Source organism: Acipenser ruthenus, chromosome 50 (assembly GCF_902713425.1).
Source record: "Acipenser ruthenus chromosome 50, fAciRut3.2 maternal haplotype, whole genome shotgun sequence".
NCBI classification, from domain to species: domain Eukaryota; kingdom Metazoa; phylum Chordata; class Actinopteri; order Acipenseriformes; family Acipenseridae; genus Acipenser; species Acipenser ruthenus.
This window is the reverse complement of record NC_081238.1, coordinates 1,980,775-2,000,972: the sequence shown is the minus strand read 5'-3', so window position 1 is coordinate 2,000,972 and position 20,198 is coordinate 1,980,775. Positions and strand designations below refer to the sequence as shown.

The following is a 20,198-nucleotide window of genomic DNA, read 5'->3' as shown; positions in this document are numbered from 1 at the left end:
TACATAGGACTTGCACAGTTCCTCACAAAAAATCTAATGGAGGGGTTTATAGGGGCTCAAACAGTTCTAACTTACCTCTCCCTTCATCATTCGAACCCGGGCCAGCCACCAGCCACAGGGCTCGTGCTCATTGGCTCTGGAGTACACCTGAAAACGAGAGGCAGGACAAGGAATCAGAAACAAGTAAACCAGAACTGCAACAAAGTCTTTTAAAAGTAACAAACTGAAATGATGGAGCCCATGTAAGGACGATGGCACTGGCTGCAGACAAACAGACAGGCAGGCAGGCAACCTCAATCAAATTGTGCCGAATTGTGGGGTACGTTTTCTTACACCAGTTAAACTAGCACAGCAAGGCAAGATTTACTTTAGCATGCAATGCCAACCAATTGTTACATTTTAAACAGAGTCAACATGTGGTCTTGTGGTCTGCTAAGAAATAAATTATTATTATTGTTTCTTTGATGGGGAATCTAAAGCTGCCGTATAGATGGAGATCAACGGGCAACCTCTGTTCACACTGTCAAACCAATCTTTTTACCAAATCCAATGGATGTTAACAAGCTATTGAACCCTGGAGGCCCAGCCTGGGAAGTCTCTGTCTGGACTTATTTGGCGCCTGACCAGTAGGGGGTCTCTGTAGCACAAAGATCAGGTGAACTAACCCCAGCCAGTATCCCTCCCTAAACCAATAGCCAACTCCCCCCTTTGGGTCCCCAGCCAAGACTGGCAAACTTAGCATGAACAGGATTGGAATCTCGCTTGTGTGCAGCACCCTGCACGCCAAGCAGCATTGCCTTTAATAATGGAGACATGGGAAGCTTTTTCAAAATCTTACTGGGTAAATCTCTACTCTTATGGTGAGAGGTTTGTTTTCGCGGTGCATTACTGAAATGAATGTCAGCCACTCATGGTAAAGGTAACCTACCTCCACCTCCTCTCCCTCGATGATATCTTTGTTATAGTCAGCAGGGGGCGGTAGTCGCACATCACTGAAGGGAAGTTGTCTCTCAGGCTGCCAGCTGTCAAACACACAAAGGGTTAATCTCAAGAAGTAATAACACCACTCACTGTAAATATAAAATTATTATAAAATCAGGAAAAGTAGATCACCACGACCTACATCCACTGTATACTAGGGGTAGCACCGAGCAGGGGAAGAGAAAAGCGAGTTGACCTCAGAGAGCCTGGTAGTCGAGTAATCGCACGTAATGTGATTGAGTAATTGGAGTGTGCAGAGCAGTTGCAGCTACAATCCATTAACAAATAAATTACGTTTTAGAACATTGATAAATATTTCTTAAATTCCAAGCAGTTTTTAAATAGTGCACAAACAGGTAAGAGACATTATCATATAGCATTTTTTTGGTTTTTTTTTTTTTTTTTAAAGCGTCAACTAGTCGAACTATTCTTACCTGAACTATCTGACTCACATTAATACTCTTTCTACCACCGCTGTGTGCACACATAAAAAAAAAAACAATAGTTTTGACACATGCCTCCATACATCCTCAGATCCTGAAACTCTCATTATCTTGTGTTAAGCTAATTCTAATTACATGTCATCACAATTAAGCTCTTCAGTAGAGATATACAAAAATGTAGGAGGAACTTGCAGAAGGAAGGACATAGATGTCTATATGCCCTCAGATTCTGATAGACTTAGTAAGCACGGCCCTGCGAAAATCGCGTAAATTTTCTTTAATTCACGGCAGTGTCACGGGTAAAGTATCGTATTTTGCGGAATGTGCACAGAACTATTATATAAATGATGTGTACAGATTATTATTCTTTTTTTAAACATCAAATAGAGATAAATGCACTGACATCATCAAAATCAACGTAAAAGTTATTCAAGCACTTTACAATAGCTTGTGAAACGGTGTTGTAATTAACAGCCTGTAGGTAAAGTGTATCTGCAAGGACAGCGTTCAGTTCTAGTAAGTCAGATGCATGTTCACCATTTAGGTCTTGCAAAACCAATACAATGTGTAACCCATACTGATCTTGGGCATCAGTCGACTCGTCAGTGTGACCACTGACAAGCAACCAGACTGTTTTACCAATTCCATAATCTCCTGCTTGTGATACTTGGCAACTTTAGGCAAGTATTCATGTCTCAGCTGGGCTGAATCACTCCACCATGTGCTACACTCAGTCTGAAGAATCTATGTAACTCTTAGTTGTCCAATTTTTCCAGAGGGTTATTTGAGCAAACAAACACCTCTGTCAGGAGAAACTTTAATGTACGTATTTTAATTTCCCATCTAGATTGCATATAGTCACATGACAATCACTGCACAGCACTATGTGCATGGCGAACAGTACACACAAGCACGCAGCAGAGCTGTACAGTTTCGTTAATGTGATTTATTTTGTATGAAATACAAAATTATGAAATTTTTATTTCTTAAGAATATTGTAAAAATCGCAGTATTGGGCTAATTTCAGCCTATGAAATCGCAATTTACACAGGGCCTTATTAATAAGAAATGTCCTTTAAGTTAACAATAACGTTTTCTCAAACACATGTTACAGTAAGTAGCTAGTTGGTTTTTTAACTTGCCTCTAACCGCAAATTAATTGATTTTATTGAACATGTAACGTTAGTGTAAATTGCATGAGCAGCTTCAATAAATGTGTTCAATTGTTTAATTGTGGTGGCAATTCTATCCGGAGAGCATCATAACATGTATTAAAATCCTATTACTTGAAATGTTATATGGTCAACAATACACATATCAAAACAGTGCAATCCTGTCAAGTTAAGGGTTAAGTTTCTATTAATGTAAGACTTATTTCTGCTTCGCACAGTCCCGCCCCAATCAGACAAATACAGCAAATCAGCAAGCTGTATAGATCTGATTGATGGAAACGATCCTCACAGGAAGTAATTCTCACCCCCAAACAGCTGTGTGCTTTTAGTAAGTTAGCAAAACAATTACATTCCTTTAGTGACAGATCACACAATTTACACTCACGTTATAAGTTCAATAAAATAAATTAATTTGCGGTTGGAGAGGAGAGTTAAAAAACCTGACCTGGCTTAAAGTGTCTGTAAATTCTGGAGCCAGTTGGCAACCCTGCCTCCAGGTGACCAAGGATGTGCAGCATTAACTGAAAGCATGGCTTGCAAACATAGATTTTAACCTACTGTAGTACCAGATCTGTTCTAAAATATTATAAAAAAACAAAAAGAAAAAAGAAAAACTGCACATTGAGACCTATACAATGAATAGAAGTGGAGAACAAAGTTTTACTGGCCCAGAAAATGACCATGTTCATGCAACAGAATTTAGACGTGACTATCAAAGAGACACAAAAGGGAACTGACTTATTATGTCTGAAATAAAGAACACATTCTGCTGCATGGAACAGTTTGTTTTACTGCAACATGTTATGAATTCTACTTTTTCTGCTAATTCAAAAGGAAGGAATATTTGAACACTACACAGCGCTGCTATTGAGCTGCAGTACAATCCCTATAAAAGAGAACTGGTATTGCATTATTGATGGTCAGTATTGAGGGGTTTGTACACAATGTTGCTGGAGCGCTCTGCAATGTGAAGTAGGGCTGGCAGAGAGACAGAGGTTTCCAAGGAATTCAAGAGAACCCCCTTCCCCCTCTCTGGGTTATTTTTAGGGAAGCACTCTCGGAAAGTCTGAGCCAAGCAGATAAGGAGAATACATTTTTAACTGGGGGATGGAGGAGAGAAGAAGGAGGTTGCATTTTTTTTTTATGGTGGGATAAATATTCGAATAGTTGAACAAACAGTCGTGAAATGTTTGTTTTCGTTCAGAACACAGTTTATGAACTACTGCACAAGAAAGAGTTTAACTCTCCTTTCTTTAATGACTGCTGGAGAGCCACCAGGTTTTTACTAGCGAGAGATGTTATTCACTGTAATACAGTATACATTTGTTTTACAGACAATTTAAAATTGTAATTTTGAAAGAATAAATCAAACCTGAAAAGCCATGTTAATCACAGCACTAATTATCAATTTCAGCACAATGAATGCAACATAGATAAAAAGTCATAGATAAAATGACGCTTATCAAGTATTGTTTGTACCCTAACTCAGTCTTGAGTGATGGTGCGTGGCTTGCTTTGAGATGTCCACTGTCTGAGGACATGGTTAAGACCACTGACCAATCTCATTTCAACCCGAACTCTCCTCCAGAGGTGAAAGGCATGAAATAGCAAGGAATTGGACGGATCCTTCATTAACCATAGAACAACTCCTCAGATAAACACCCTTGACTCCAGTATCTGCAGCCATAGCTTTAGACATAGCATCTCCGTCTTGTGTGTTGGGCATGACCTACTTCTGTTTCATTAGTCACCAGGAACGAAGAGGTTGATTGTGAAACACTAGAACACAACTGCTTGGGTTGAAATGCTTTGGATATAACGGAGGTGCGTCATACTTCACACTTGCATGTTTCCATAGATTCGGAAAACCACATATCCAATTGCCATTAAATCTGGAATGAACAATATTTAGTTTACGTTTGAGAGATTCTGGGGATATAGGGGGGGAGTGCCTGTCTGTCTGTTCACCCGTCTGTCTGTCTGTCTGTCTTACACCTGGAATAAACTTCAGAACTACTTGCAATGTAGAGCAATATTTTCAAAGCATTTCCTCCATTCTGTAACTTCTATTAAATCACGTTAATGTTGCAAAACCAAAACACCTGGACATTTATAACGTGGTTGTTTGGTTCTAGTGTTGTAAACTTAGACAGGTGTTTAACCTCTTTAAAAAAAAGGGAGTTAAAGACGAGAGTAAACATTTACAAAATACGGCGGTTAGTCTCTTAACTCTATCCCCAGAATCTTACCGTTTGTAAGTTTGTCAATGTATTAAATTGACTGATGGACCATGCCTCTAAACCGTGCACACTGAATACTCAAACACTGTGAATGGCAGGTGGCCAGCACTAAACCTCTGGCACTTCCCCCTCTTTCTGGTGTGTGTCTGTTCTGGTGGGGTCTGGGGGATTTTAAGTGCTGGACACCAGGAAAACAAACAAACCACACCACATCAAAACTAATGCCAGACACTGTTTGTTTTAAGTCTTACAGCTGCTTGGCCATGCTTGATCAGCTGATAAAAGCTCCCCAACCTGCACCTTTGGGGGAAGTGGCTAAAAGGTGCTCAAGTAAAACTGGACAAGTCTTGCTTAAAGGTTTACAGAGATGGTTTGGAGAGCTTGCAGCTGTAGCGTTAGGTTGGACCACTTCCTCCCATAGCTGCCATGCTACAGACAGACAGGAGACAGGCGACGCAGCAGTATACTGTAATCTCCCTTTAATCATTTCAGTTCATTTTGAAATATCCATTAAAAATCATCAACTTTATTATTTTTTTTACATGGGCAGTGGTTAAAACAGGGCAGTGTTTTACAGGATAAGACTACCAATTCTCATACCAATGATCAAACATGAACCAACATCACAAAACATTAGGTCTTATCATTCGGAAACCAAAATCAATATGGCGGCCATCTCTGGACACAGCCCCCCTTTTATTATCTATATATCACTTCCTGTTGCACAGGAAGTCATTTCATACCAGGAAGTAGCAGCAACATTTACTTCTTCAGGAATATCTGCATATTCCAAATTGAAGAATATAAAATTTCAATCGATCTTCAACTGGGAGAATGCTAGATAAGAGTAAAGGAAGTTATGATCTGGGTCCAGTCGTAAGGTCACATTTGGTTAGTTCCTAGACCTGTCACAATAGCAGGGTTTCACTGTATGCTGTATCAAAGGTAAAGAAAGTGACTTACTTGTTTTCAAAAACAATTGTGACTGAATCTTCATTGATGTCTTTAATAAATCCCTAGAAAACAAAAAAGACAAACAATGCTTGTCAGAAACATACATAGATATAAGCAGCACATTGTAAGGAAAGGTACACTAATGTTACGATACACTAGTCACGACACACGTGATGGTCCCGAGAGCGACACACAGCTGTCACTCAGGCACTGCCAGGACTCAGACCTGTCAAGGGCTCCGGTTTCACAAGCGCCGAGAACAAGGGAAAGCTTCTATTTATATCCCACTGCATTTGGGATAGAAAGTAGGAGACGGTGGGGGGAGGGTGTCAACTGGGACAGCTGGACAGACACTGTACAACTGTCACAGCCAGGGAAGTTAAAATACTTTGATATGTGAAATAACTTCAGATGCTGGTTTTGTGCTCTCTGCAGTAGCAATTAAAAGTAGCTTTTGGGTTTATTTTAATTCACCCACTAAAACCTAGATTTTTTTCAAACATAACACTGAACATTATTTCCTTTATGATGAGGATATGCTTGCTGATCACGCGACGGTCAAACATGTGCACACTGTGCAGGCTTGGGTTCCCCAAGGAGAACACCCAATACATCGTGCAAGACGACTCCATTGCTTAGCTGTCCAATTTTTATCTCAATTAACAAATACAAGGACAAATCACATTTCTATTACCAGCTAACCTTTTGTCTTAAGAGTCAAAGTAACAGCGAGCATGGAAAGGGACAGTGCAGCTCAGAGACGACACACTGTTTAAGAGGACTGTCATCTCAGAATCTGTTTAATCTGTGGAGGATTAAAAAGAATGTTTACCAACAGTGACTTCTCCAAGTTTAAAAATCGCACTACACTGTGCTAAATTGCAACAGGACAGCAGTGGGAAAGGGGCAGCGACGCAGGAGATCACTGCAACACAGCTCTGTGGCATGGCTTTGGAAGGGTATACAAAAACAGTCGACTAGTCAACTACTGATTTTGCAAACTGGACTACCCCTCCAATCAACTAGCTGTTTCAGCCCTATAAAGAAGTGCATAGTACAATCAATACAAAAGATAAATGTGCACAGAAATAATTTGATGATATCTGAAAGGAAGAGATGCAAGCAAAAAGCGTTACTGTATTTGGAAGACACTGAATATGTGTCTTGATATTTTACTTACATAAATTTTGAAATGTATTTTTGTTTACGACTGTAAGTCGCCCTGGATAAGGGTGTCTGCTAAGAAATAAATAATAATAATAAATTCATAGGCATACATTTACCTAGAACACATATGAAGGCCAATTGTTGAAAAAAAAATGGTTTTGCTCTGCGTTTGTACCCACTTAAATGTTTTCGAACTATGGAGCTACAAAACGCAAAATACCAGAAGTTGGTACATCATGTGTAGGGTGTTTCTTATTCTAAGAGATGTCATCTTGTGCAGTGTGGGTTCTGTCTGCTCAAACTGTGCGAAATTAATCCTGTTATAATGAGACAGCTGCACATGGGGTATTACAGTAACTCGGTGGATTAGTATTTATAATTTTTTTTTTTTTTTTAATTGTGGTGTATGCTCCAAGCATGGGATGACAGCTATACTGGAATCTCTTCCTTCTCATACATGACTTATAATAAACACAGGTAACAGGCTGCACTGATTCTGGAGGGCCATGCTCCCTGCACTGGTGTCTGCATGAAGGTGACGTGGTGTTCCTGCTTCCCTGCAGCTGCTCGCAACTCAATCAAGACCGCCCTGCTTCACTGTGCAAGCAGGTGAGTCAGCTGCTGAAGCCCACGATTTACTCCAGACCAGGGTCAGCTCATTAAACAGGCACCGGTCAAGATGAAATAGCACAGGAAGAATTGAGGACCTTTGAGGAGTAAAAGAGTAGACACAAAACCTAGGGGTCACTGTATATGGATGAATCTTGATACTTTCTTTACATGACATATTGTAATACAGGCACGTATCGGTTGTATTGTGATGCAAAACCACAACACGCATCACTGTAGTTAACCAACGGTATGGATACACCTCAAACTAAAACATTTCACGGTAAAACAAAATATATATAAACAACCCACCTAGAATACTGTACACTAGTCTGGTGACTAGGAAAGGCAGTACTGCACTCGAGTCCCTCACTAACACAGACACCATGCGTTCAGATCTGCCGGACACAATGCATGCCCCTCCACAATAATCAAATAAGTGTGACACTAGCTGAACTGCGTGATCCAAAGAGACACGGGGGGGGGGGGGGGGGGGGGGAACACGAGTAAAAGAGGGGATAAAATCTCACTCAGAGATTATTATTATTATTATTTGTTTATTTAGCAGACGCCTTTATCCAAGGCGACTTACAGAGACTAGGGTGTGTGAACTATGCATCAGCTGCAGAGTCACTTACAATTACATCTCACCCGAAAGACGGAGCACAAGGAGGTGAAGTGACTTGCTCAGGGTCACACAATGAGTCAGTGGCTGAGGTGGGATTTGAACCGGGGACCTCCTGGTTACAAGCCCTTTTCTTTAACCACTGGACCACACAGCCTCCTATTTTGTGCATTTGATTTTGCTGTGTTATATGGTTATTGTCTATTTTGGGTTACTATTAATGATTTGATTTATCTGTTTATAGTTTTCTTTGCGCTACCTTGCTGTAGTTAATGTATTGTATTTTATTACTATTTGATTGTAGTGTGATTTGTGTTCACTAATGAGTTATTTTCAGACTCCACGGGATTTGCAGTGGGTGTGTCTGCCCCCTTGTGTTTCCTATTTCGCAGAGAATAATTAATCTAGTTTAATTGGTCTATTGGTAAGGTTTAAGATTGCTAACTGCTCTGTTTTAATTAACTATATTAATAAATTGTTTGCTCCGAGTTGCCGTTCCTGGTGTCTTTGTGACGTGACTTCATACACTCTCCCTTATTCTATAAATATATCTAACTACCGGACCCTCCGGTTAAACAATTAAACTAACAGCGAGCAAACATTTTGAAAAGGGTGCAAAGCATTCAGAAATACTGCTGGACTCCTGGTTCGAAACGCAGTCTGCCTCACACCAACAGATAACAAAAGTAGCAGGTTGGCTATGTGTTTTACAGTGGGTAGCAGTGTGGAGTAGTGGTTAGGGCTCTGGACTCTTGACCGGAGGTTCGTGGGTTCAATCCCAGGTGGGGGACACTGCTGCTGTACCCTTGAGCAAGGTACTTTACCTAGATTGCTCCAGTAAAATCGCAACTGTATAAAAGGGTGATTGTATGTAAAAAAATAACGTGATATCTTGTAACAATTGTAAGTTGCCATGGATAAGGGGCATCTGCTAAGAAATAGATAATAACTTACAGCCACACATTCACTAAAATTGTCTATGTAACTTCAAAAATGATTGATTATTTCTGTTAAAAGTGTGTGCAGTGTATAGTATCATAATGTGTTAATGCAGCACCATGATCTCTATTTTGTGTCAAGGCTTCGGTACATGAAAATGAGCTAAATGAATTTAGTTTCAATTTAAAATAATATTTTACTATTTCTGCATTGTACAGTAATGTGCACAGGGAATGCAGCAGCATGATTTATTTTGTGTTACCAGTAGCCTGCAGGATAAAGTAAAAAGAAAGTGCTCTAGGTATTGGTTTGATTTTGCTACCATCTTGTATGAGTTATATTTTTACATAATGTAATGTTATTTCAGCACAATGATTTATACATTTAAAATAAACTGAGCACTATAAATGTGTGTGTGATTTTTTTTTTTCTTCAAAATCTGACTGCTCATTTTTCCAATGGACTACTGCATAGTGAAACGGGCTAAACCAAGCACTTGAGTGCTAAGTTGCTAACCAATCCATTTTCTTAGATATTATCTTACATTACTGGTCTTTTTATTGTGAGAAACTTTGATTCTTTTTATGTTCATTACAGATGTGCAAATATTTCAGATTCTGTACAAATCTATGACTCTTGCATCCAGGTAGCTTTGATGTAGATTTGGGATGCAACGGTGATGATTTTCCTAGACCAAAACCGAACCAAAACCGACATCTGCATAAAAGTCCAAACCAATTGATACCGATAAAAGATAACACCGAACTTGTACAATGAAATAGCATTGGCAGTCTCATCACTAAGCCAGTGACGTTTTCAGCAGTTCATTGCACAATTCGCTGCGTGTAGACGGTTCATATTAACATCCCTTTATTTTTTATGGTAACATAAATCAAATGTTATGACAAGACTTACCCGATTGCCCTCAGGAGGGATAACCGTGGCTTCATACTTAATCTGGGTGTTCAGATGTCTAGGGCTGTTTTGTTTAAGAATGGTATGTTCCATTCCCTTGGCTGCACAAAGGCAGTTCGGTTTTAATCTTTCATATCTTTTTTTTTTTTACTGAAAACCAATTTGACGTCAAAAACACAAAGAATTGATAAACAACGAAACCGATCATAACGGACTTGCATCCCCATTGCAGAGCGTGTGGGCTTGTAGCAGCTACACCTCTGGAGTTTAATGACAACTTTGCAATACTAAATGGAAGAAACTTAAATTCAATGACAAACATTTCTAGTTAAAAAATGTAAGTTTCTTTTAGCATTACTAAATTCAGCACTATTGAGTATGAGTTTAATGGAAATGTAGGGCTACTGATTTTCCGAGATCTTGGAATCGCGGAATTAGGCATTGGGAATGGAATTAGGCATTTTGGAAATTGAATTTTGTAGTGTTGCCTTTTTCATCTCGCAATTCCAGTTTTCTGGTGTTTTTTTTGCACTACAACCCCGCCATGTTGAGTTAATTCATCATGTGACTTCTCACGCGTCTCTGCTGAAACTCATCCTGGCGGCTGCAGCCAGGTTGTTTCAGCAAAAGACAGAGCTAAAACATTTTCTGATAATCTATAGGAGGATGATAGGATGCAATTCTGCAAATGTTGCTGTCATTCGATTGATCATGTACGAGTCAATACCATTAAGATCATATTGCCAGTCAAACACATAGAGCAGGGTTTCCCAACCCTGGTCCTGAGGACCCCCCTGTGTCTGCTGGTTTTCATTCCAACTGAGCTCTCAATTACTGAACTAGACCCTTAACTGAACGACTAATGTAATAATGTGCTTAATTAGACCTTTTTAATTGTTCTCAGCTCTTCCAAAGTTGCCGATTTCAAGTTGCTGATAAAATTGTAGAGTCAACTTAATCTCCAACTGCTTAAAAGCTGAAAACAATTAAAAAAGATCTAAATAGTCCATTAAGGGTTCAATTAAGTAATTGAGAACTCGGTTGGAATGAAAATCAGAAGACACAGGGGGTCCCCCAGGACCACGACTGGGAAACCCTGACGTAGAGAACAAGAAAGCAAAAAGACAGCAAAATGCAAAAGCACTACATTCTTCAAAGCTGAAAAACTCAGCTCCAAGGAGGAGGGGCTTTCCCAGAGTAAGCTAAATTAAATTGCATATTTAATTATTGTCTAGTTTATTTCTTTTCACTCTACCTGCATTTAAAGCTATAATTATCAATGTTAAACCATGACAGTTTCTAATTTTAATTATATTATCTGACGATGAAGAAACAAGCTCAAAGCTATTTTTCTAGCTCTACCTTAAAGGTAATTGATGGCTTTACTATGTAAAGGATGTAGTCGCTACACTACACACTGTTTCATAAAGACATTCTGTCTGGAGACATCTCTGCAAATAAGGCAGACTTGGCAAAGAAACAATTGGGAGGATTAATTAAAGGGTGCTATTTAAATGACAATCCGGTGACACGCAGCAGTGAACCGGTTTAGAGCAACGAGTCCGTCAACATGCCTTTTTTTTTATCAAAGTGTTTCATATTTTATCCTGGTTACTGTAATGCCAGTAAAACCCTAAACTTCGTTGGTGGAGTCCTGCAAATAGGATTACTCTCACATGACACTGCTGGACTGTCACTAAACTGTTTAATATTGTTATTGTAATGCCAGCAATAAGCTGAACAGGTCTTTTTAAAATAACCTTCGTTTGTGGACTGAACTACAGCGTCACTGGAAGGCTGTCAATGATTCCCACACAACAGTGTTGGATTTTATTTTCTGAACTGTTGTAAGATAAGTTTTCCTGCTTATTTTAATGCCAGCAATGAGCCAAGTGATGCTTACAAACATTACGTCTGAAGTGTCTTCAGGTGTTTACTATTACAGTCTGATTGAAAATCTTGGCTTTAAATGAAAAAAATAATTATTTTTATTATTTATCCAGGGCGACTTGCAATTGTTACAAGATACCACATTATTTTTACATACAATTACATTATTTTTTACAAATTATTTTTACATACAATTCCCCATTTATACAGTTGGGTTTTTACTGGAGCAATCTAGGTAAAGTACCTTGCTCAAGGGTACAGCAGCAGTGTCCCCCACCTGGGATTGAACCCACGACCCTCCGGTCAGGAGTCCAGAGCCCTAACCACTACTCCACACTGCTTTTACTTAATTTTAAGTATCAACATTATATGTATGTTCAATTGCCAGGTTTAATTATCAATAAACTGATAAAAAGCATGGGGGAAAAAAATAAATAAAAAGACTTACTAGTCCCCAGAATGGAAAATTGATCCGTAAGCCTACAAATGGAGCAGAGAAGGTTCTGGACAGGGTGTGAGAAATGGACGGTGCGTTTGGAAGGGAGGAACAGACTCCTCCAGTTCTCAATATTAAAAGTGAAAATACTGTAGGTGCTGTTCTTCCAAATGCTGATCTAATACTTGGTTTTGTAACCGGCCAGTGTGTTTTAGCTGTTGCTTTGCTTTTTATGTCATCTGCCTTAGATGGGCTGGACAGAGCTGAAAGAGCGTGTCATTTAAACTGCAGGCATCACAAAACTAAACAGCAAAAATCACTCTAAAAAAAAAAAAAAACACGTCGTATTGTTTCACCTTTAATGGAACTACCACTGGAGGTTTATTAACACTACGCAAATTATCCTCCCCCCCTCCATGTGTATCAAATTCAGTGTAGGCTTATTCTGAGCGATTTCTTCTTCCGTTCTCCAGGTAGTTGTAATGTCACTGTGCTGGTGACTAATCCTTATGGGAATATGCAATTCATTTCATCTGGGGCTTTTCTCAGACCTTTAACATGTAAAACACATGATCTTGAACACAGTGGGTTTGAATTTTGAAACCTAGATTTATACAACAGAGACTGCGGCTTTGAAGAAAACGTGTAGGCTTCGTATTCTAGTCATTTAATTATTAAACAGGAATAACCTCAAAAAACTATGCAGCCCCACATTTCTGAGAAAAACCACAACCAGACATCAGACATGATGCAACAGCCATGTGATTTCCCATACAAATTATTCTATAACATATATAGGGAATACTGTGCAATTTGATTTACTTGCGATTGGCAATGGAAAATGACTGGCATGTTTGACATAGAGAACATGATTTCACCCCCCCTCTCTCCCTATCTCAATCTGTTCCTCGTCAATCACTGTACAGAGCAGAGGCAGGACTAGTTATCAAGGGGTGTGAATACCACAAGCCTCAGGGCAGTGTGGCAGCTCCTTATTTGGGGCTAAGAGAGAGGGGCAGGGGTAGCACAGAGAGAGAGACAGATGGGGCTGTTCATTCATTCAGAACCTCCCAAGTCAGTCCTCAAAAGTCACTAGCTCAAGGGAAAATGGTTTAGCTCTAGAGTAGAGAGTAATAGGGGTTGCATTCCAACGTCACCTAGGGCTTTTCTGAATGATTATTATAAAATTTAAACTTGAACACACTGTCGATGTTTCTAACCAATCAAAGCTATAAGTCACTATGTGTGTGTAAGTTTGTGTGCAGCACCACAAGAGACTGAATATTAAATCTGAAATAAAATTGGCCTACACCGAACGCTTACTACCACGGAGACATTAAGGCAAACAAGCGGACCTGCACGTTTAAGAGTTTAACACTTCAACTCTAAACTAGCAACACCCATAGCCTCAACGAATTATCTTAATGTTGGAAAGCCAATTAAAATGATTGATCTAGTTCCCTCAAAAGGTCCCCCTCCCTTGTGGGGCTGCAGGATTTAGTTCTTTTTCATGCACGCAACACCTCTCTCGCCACTACTTCCTCCAACGCACTTCCCAATTTGGTCCACTTGACCTGGAATGATCCATTAGCTGCAATGCATTTAAACAAACACTTTTAATATATATATATATATATATATATATATATATATATATATATATATATATATATAATTTGGAAATAAGTAAATTTAGAAGTTTAAGTAATTAGTTTCATTCTCCACCCCATTCTTGTATTCTTTACTTGAACTGCACACTTTGAGAACGCTGCATTCATGTTGAACAAGACCATAAAAGGCAAAGTTTGCCACAAAACCATCCACTGTTAATCTGATGTGGTGAAACTACTCTCTTCCGTATTCACTGTCGATTATAAATCCTCATCTGTGGTGGAATCATCTCAACGACATGTGTGTGCAGCAGATGCAGGTCATGGTGATCACTTCATAAAGTTACTGATAGCTCCAGTCTTGCACAGCGCTGTTCAAATGGCAGATCAGCCTCCACAGCATTAATACCTCACACCTTAGCCTGCAGGGTTACTAATAGGAGCTGCTCACACAGCAATGAGGAAGGAACAATGTATTTTTATAAAAAAAAAAACCCCTCCTGATCATTTCATTAATATACTTCATTGAGGGAGTTCTGAACCCCAGGACTGGATGCAGCAGCAGCAGGGCTAATGTGGGTTTCTAACTGATGGAAACATTGATCAAACCCCTCAATACAAGTGTTACTTAATGGCATACTTTTCATGTCGAGTTGCAGCCCAAAAGTGTTACAGAACACCCTGCAAAGATCACAATTTCTTGTGCTAAAGAATGACCTAACCAAGTTCTTTCACAATTGGATAAGCTCAATTGGATGTAAACAGTGTGTACAAATGTAAGTGTGGCTCTAGTGCTTAGAGCCGAGGGACTGGGAGGGAGGGAAGCAGTGTGGCTCTAGTGGTTAGAGCTGAGGAGGGACTGGGAGGGAGGGAAGCAGTGTGGCTCTAGTGTTGAGCCGAGGGACTGGGAGAGAGGGAAGCAGTGTGGCTCTAGTGGTTAGAGCTGAGGAGGGACTGGGAGGGAGGGAAGCAGTGTGGCTCTAGTGGAGCTGAGGAGGGACTGGGAGAGAGGGAAGCAGTGTGGCTCTAGTGGTTAGAGCTGAGAGACTGAGAAGAAGGAGGCAGTGTGGCTCTAGTGTTGAGAGGTGAGGGTCTGGGAGGGAGGGAAGCAGTGTGGCTGCAGTGTTGATCCCAGGGACTGGAAGGGAGGGAGGGAAGCAGTGTGGCTGCAGTGTTGAGCCCAGGGACTGGGAGGGAGCGAGGGAAGCAGTGTTGAGCTCAGGGACTGGGAGGGAGGGAAGCAGTGTTGAGCTCAGGGACTGGGAGGGAGGGAGGGAGGGAAGCAGTGTTGAGCTCAGGGACTGGGAGGGAGGGAGGGAAGCAGTGTTGAGCTCAGGGACTGGGAGGGAGGGAGGGAGGGAAGCAGTGTTGAGCCCAGGGACTGGGAGGGAGGGAAGCAGTGTGGCTCTAGTGTTGAGCACAGGGACTGGGAGGGAGGGAGGGAGGGAAGCAGTGTGGCTCTAGTGTTGAGCCCAGGGACTGGGAGGAAGGGAAGCAGTGTGGCTCTAGTGTTGAGCCCAGGGACTGGGAGGGAGGGAGGGAGGCTCTAGTGGTCAGAGCAGAGGGACTGGGAGGGTTACTAAGAAACCTCTCTAAATGTGTTTGATGCAGATCAAAATACTGCTGGGGAGCAGTAGCTTACAATAGCATACAATATTATATTATTGGTGGGCTGGGGAAAACATGCCGAAACACTACACTAAAAATATACTGAGTATTTATAGGATCGGTCTACTATCAGTACACTACCGTGTTAAAAATCACTAAATAAAGCCATCTATACCGTACAGTCCTTGTGTGGTCGTTAAAGGTCTGTCTAAACCTTCCACGGAGTTATTTCACTGTAATGCAATACAACAGATAAGATGGATAAACTAAAGGCGACCCAGTAATTTCTATTGTATTGCAGTAACAGAAAGTATCGCATTTTGTGATAAAAAAAACAAAAAAACATCGTCTTTCAAATGGTGGACACCTGACCCGTCACAATTCATTTTAAATCGACTGCATTTCCAGGTTTCGCCGAGTTATCGATTGCGTTTCAAAAACAACACACTAAAATCAAGACTGCTGACAACCACACAGTTCCTCTGTGGTCATAAACGACATATTTTAATTTCGCTGAAACTGTCAGTAACAGAGGCCCGGTTAGCGAGTGCCACATTTCGCATTGTTTACAACAAACAGGAGCATTATTTATAACGCCCAGGTTTCTGCAGGGCAATAAAAGTGCAACGAGTCCCATCCCGCAATGTATAAAAAAACACAGCATGGGCCTTCCATTGCTATTTTCGCTTGTCCAGGACACCAAATATTGGAAAGAGTGACAAAAAAAAATACAGACCCTCCGCTTTCCTCACCTTATAAAAGGCCCCGTTGGACCCGCGGACCTCCACTGTGAGTCCGTCCATGTTCGCCGCCTCTCTGCTCCTCTGCAGTTCCCTGACCGCCCCGGCTCCGTCTGTGTCGGGGGGCACCCCCAGCTTAGCCGGCCCGCCGCCGCTGCTGTTGGGTCGCTTGCGGACTTCCAGTGTCGCTGGGGAAGGCGCCGCTGTAGCCACCGCTTAAAACGCTTCTCCGCCCGGCCGCTTTATTATGAAAGGAAACGCACAGCTACACGACCACCGGAAAGCGGCGCTTCCACCTCGTTGTTAGGACTAATGCTCCAGCAGTCGTTATTAAAGGACATGTATTTTTTTTTTATATAAACTGTAATAAAATAAAAAAGGACCGGAAACCCTTCTCCAAAGCTCTGTTTGCGGCAGTAAATAATAAACGGGTTGTGACTCCTTAATTTTTGGAATCGGTTTCTTTTAATTGTAACACCGGTCCTGTAGCTGTTAATGCCCCTGCTGAGCCGCACGCTAGAGACTCGCACTAACTGACCCGGGGACCCCCCCCCCCCCTTCAGCAGGAGAGAATCCCCGCCAGAAAAACCCGCCCAACACCGCAATGCCGGTCTTCAATTGGCTAATCGCCCCGCCGTTCATTCAAGACCTTTTTCGCGATTGGCTGGCTGCGCTGGCTGTCAACCTGAATCGAAATTTGGAGGCTTACGCCCACCTGGCCTGCATGATAACTTCGACCCCGCCCAAATAAAGAATTAGCAATGCCTATTGGCTCGCCTCCGATGTGTCCGTCATCTCGATTGAGACACGCCTCCTAAACCAGAACCCCGGACCCCTGTAGTAACTATTGGCCAGTCCCGCCGTATTTTTATTCTTAGTCCCGCCTAGTATGCTTTTCTATTGGATGCATATGGTGACAGTCATAAAACTGCAAGGATGTTTTGGTTTATTTTGCTGTCAGTCACGTTTCTTCTGCTGCGCTGTCTCCGCCTAAACTTGAGTCGTTAATGCCATTTTAGTCCATTCATTTATTTTATTTATAATTCATACTTCTTTTAACCTTCATATTACGCTAAGAATTTGCCTACGTATTGGTTATGCTTTATTTTCATCTAATTTGTGATTGAAAAGTAAGCCACGCAGGTCAGGTGCAGCAGTGAAAAATGTCCCCTTTTTAAATTTTTGATAAAAAGGTTAAACATTACATTTCTTTCTTTCTTTCTTTCTTTCTTTCTTTCTTTCTTTCTTTCCTCTTTTCTTCCCCTGTGTTTTTTTTTTTTTGACAGGGTGTGTTGCACAGTTGTAATAACCTCATGGCGTTGTGGGATTCACAGTTGTGACTCTTGCTCCTAGCTGGTGTGAGGAGAGCAGGTGATATAAATAGGATGAGGGGACAGCTGGACGATCACCTCCTAGGGTCCTGAGACCTGCCGGTGTCAATCACAGCTGAGAAAGTGGAGGGGAAGGTCAAAGCAGGCTCTGCATTTAAATCATATCTATCTATCTATCTATCTATCTATCTATCTATCTATCTATCTCTATCTATCTATCTATCTATCTATCTATCTATCTATATAAATATCTATCTATCTATCTATCTAAATCCCACACAGTGCTATTTTTTAGAAACTGTTGCCAGTGTTTGACAAAGTGGTAAATTGGTGCAAGGCTAAACAGGTTGTGATATGTATTTCTCATTTTTGTCAACTATGTAATTTCTGACTGACAGACATTTTTTCTCCATTCGAATACATGTAAAAAAAGAGAAATTGATATTAGTCCCAGCACTACATTTACAGCATTACACTTCAGCCATCAACACCAGACAGAAGGATATCTACATCATCAGATGGAAGGAAACGCAAATGGATGGAGACACAGACGGATCACATTAGTTTACTGTAAAGCTACGTCTTAGCTGGTGCTTATCTTGGCGAGAGCCGAGTTCAAATCAGCATGAAGTTTTAACATCTACTCTCGTGTAATGGAAATCATTATATATATATATATATATATATATATATATATATATATATATATATCCTTATTTCAATGTATTTTACTGTACAGTCAACTACGTTGTATATTATCAGTGCACCAAGATTGAGAATTGACCATAAAACACTCTGTATCAATAATAATAATAATAATAATAATAATAATAATAATAATAATAATAATACAGATATCAAAATGTTACAGTCCTCCTAGAATTATTAGGCATATTATATAAACACATGTATGCAATCAATGAAAAACAAATATTAAATGGATTTTGTACATAAAAGTTAAATCTGATAAACATCAATTTACCACAAAAGCTCTTCAATTGCTTTTTCTTGCAATTTTTTCGTCTTAGTTTCATTTTGGTAAAGTTGTCTCACAAATCTTCAGTAATTAGCCATATTCAAAAAAGTGATTGTATTTTGGCAAAAGTGACATATAAACCCCAACATCTACCAAATAATAATACTAAGTGTTGCACAATGAACACCTGTCCAGTACATGTGAATCCTTCGCAGATCATTGTTGGGTCTGTGGTTGTGGTTCTTGGTCAATGGTACTTTGAGAGAGGCGGAAACAGAGACTATTTTGGCTTATTTATGATTAACAGATTTACTTCAAATGTAATAAGAACCAAGTTCCTACCTAGCTGTTTAATTCTAAAAAATATATATATATTAAAATTAAAAGTTCTACCGATCATAAGTTCTACTTCTGTCATGAAAAACTCAAAAACAGAGTATCAGCTGGGCATTCTATGACCTTGACCTGGAGGTCAAAAGTCAAAGGTTTTCCACAATGACTTCCAAAACCAACTTAGTTTGTCAGCTATGGAGTGTGAAAAATGAAAGCATCATTTTAGTACCCACTCCCCACTCTGCGGGCTGCAGATAATTTCAGGAAGCATACACAGCATACACAGCGTGATCTTATTACCTTGGTGTCTCAACAGAGCTCTCAAAATCATGACTTACTTGTCCCCCCCTGCAACACTCTGCCCTCTAGTGGATGTAAGGAATACTACATTTATCTGTATGGTATTTCTAGTGCAGTGTGTTGCTCGGGGATAGGTTAATGGTTGCAATCTGGTGAAGCAACTGCAATACTGCCACATTTCCAGCTGCCCCATGAAACCAGTGTGTAAAACTCATCTCGTTCCCAGTATCACCCTGCAGTCTACAATCCAATCTGCATTCATTACGCACAAACCTGAATGCATCACAAGTCTGTATATTTGTTATATATTAGTGAATTCAATATTTCCCTGACAGTATAATATATTCACAGCACTCACGCTCTGCCTACACGTCGATTTAAAACCCGCCTCTCGTCCTTCTCATTGGACTCTCGACAGACACAGACTGTCCCAATTGAACTGGATCTGCTGCTGATGGATGCATTGTGCTTACACGTTGTGCATATTGCAATTCTGCAAAATCCTTTTAAATCTCGAATTTCTGAAGTGAGGTGGTTTGACCACCAGGGGGTGCGGTCGTGTAATCTCAGTCTGAAACTGATTTTGTACAGAGACCAAATAAGCATGTTTTGCTGTGTAACTCGAAACATAGTCCTGTTGCACTGATTACAAAATGTATTTTCAATCTACCGTCTACTATACTGTACAACACATTGTAATATTAATAAGAACGTGGTAAACGTTGTTCTGTGGGCTCGACTGGGCTTCTTTATATGTCTAAATATTTCAATAATGTACAGCAACTTACTGACACGGGAACTTTTTCCAAAGTGATATTAAGAGGCGTGGAAATTAGTTGAATGGCTGATGCGCTATTAACCAGAGTGTGATAATAATCCAAATGCAGTGTTCTGTTTTTTGATAAGTTTGTGCTGCTTTGACCATGATG

General features: G+C 40.4%; 1 protein-coding gene across 2 annotated transcripts in view; it reads right to left on the bottom strand.

Annotated features, from left to right (window-relative positions):
- The window catches only part of LOC131721940 (RNA-binding protein FXR1-like), a 37,260-nt gene extending 20,381 nt beyond the window's left edge, over positions 1 to 16,879 (bottom strand). Inside the window, exons 1-4 of one of the 2 annotated variants that reach the window (XM_059015275.1) lie at positions 16,342 to 16,879; positions 5,800 to 5,852; positions 929 to 1,022; positions 76 to 147 (exon numbers count right to left, since the gene is read on the bottom strand). In XM_059015275.1, the coding sequence (XP_058871258.1) occupies positions 76 to 147; positions 929 to 1,022; positions 5,800 to 5,852; positions 16,342 to 16,392 (270 nt within the window). In that variant the 5' untranslated portion in view covers positions 16,393 to 16,879. The remainder of the gene's footprint in view (positions 1 to 75; positions 148 to 928; positions 1,023 to 5,799; positions 5,853 to 16,341) is intronic. The other variant, XM_059015276.1, reaches the window with a different exon arrangement.
- Between the last annotated feature and the right edge of the window lie 3,319 nt (positions 16,880 to 20,198).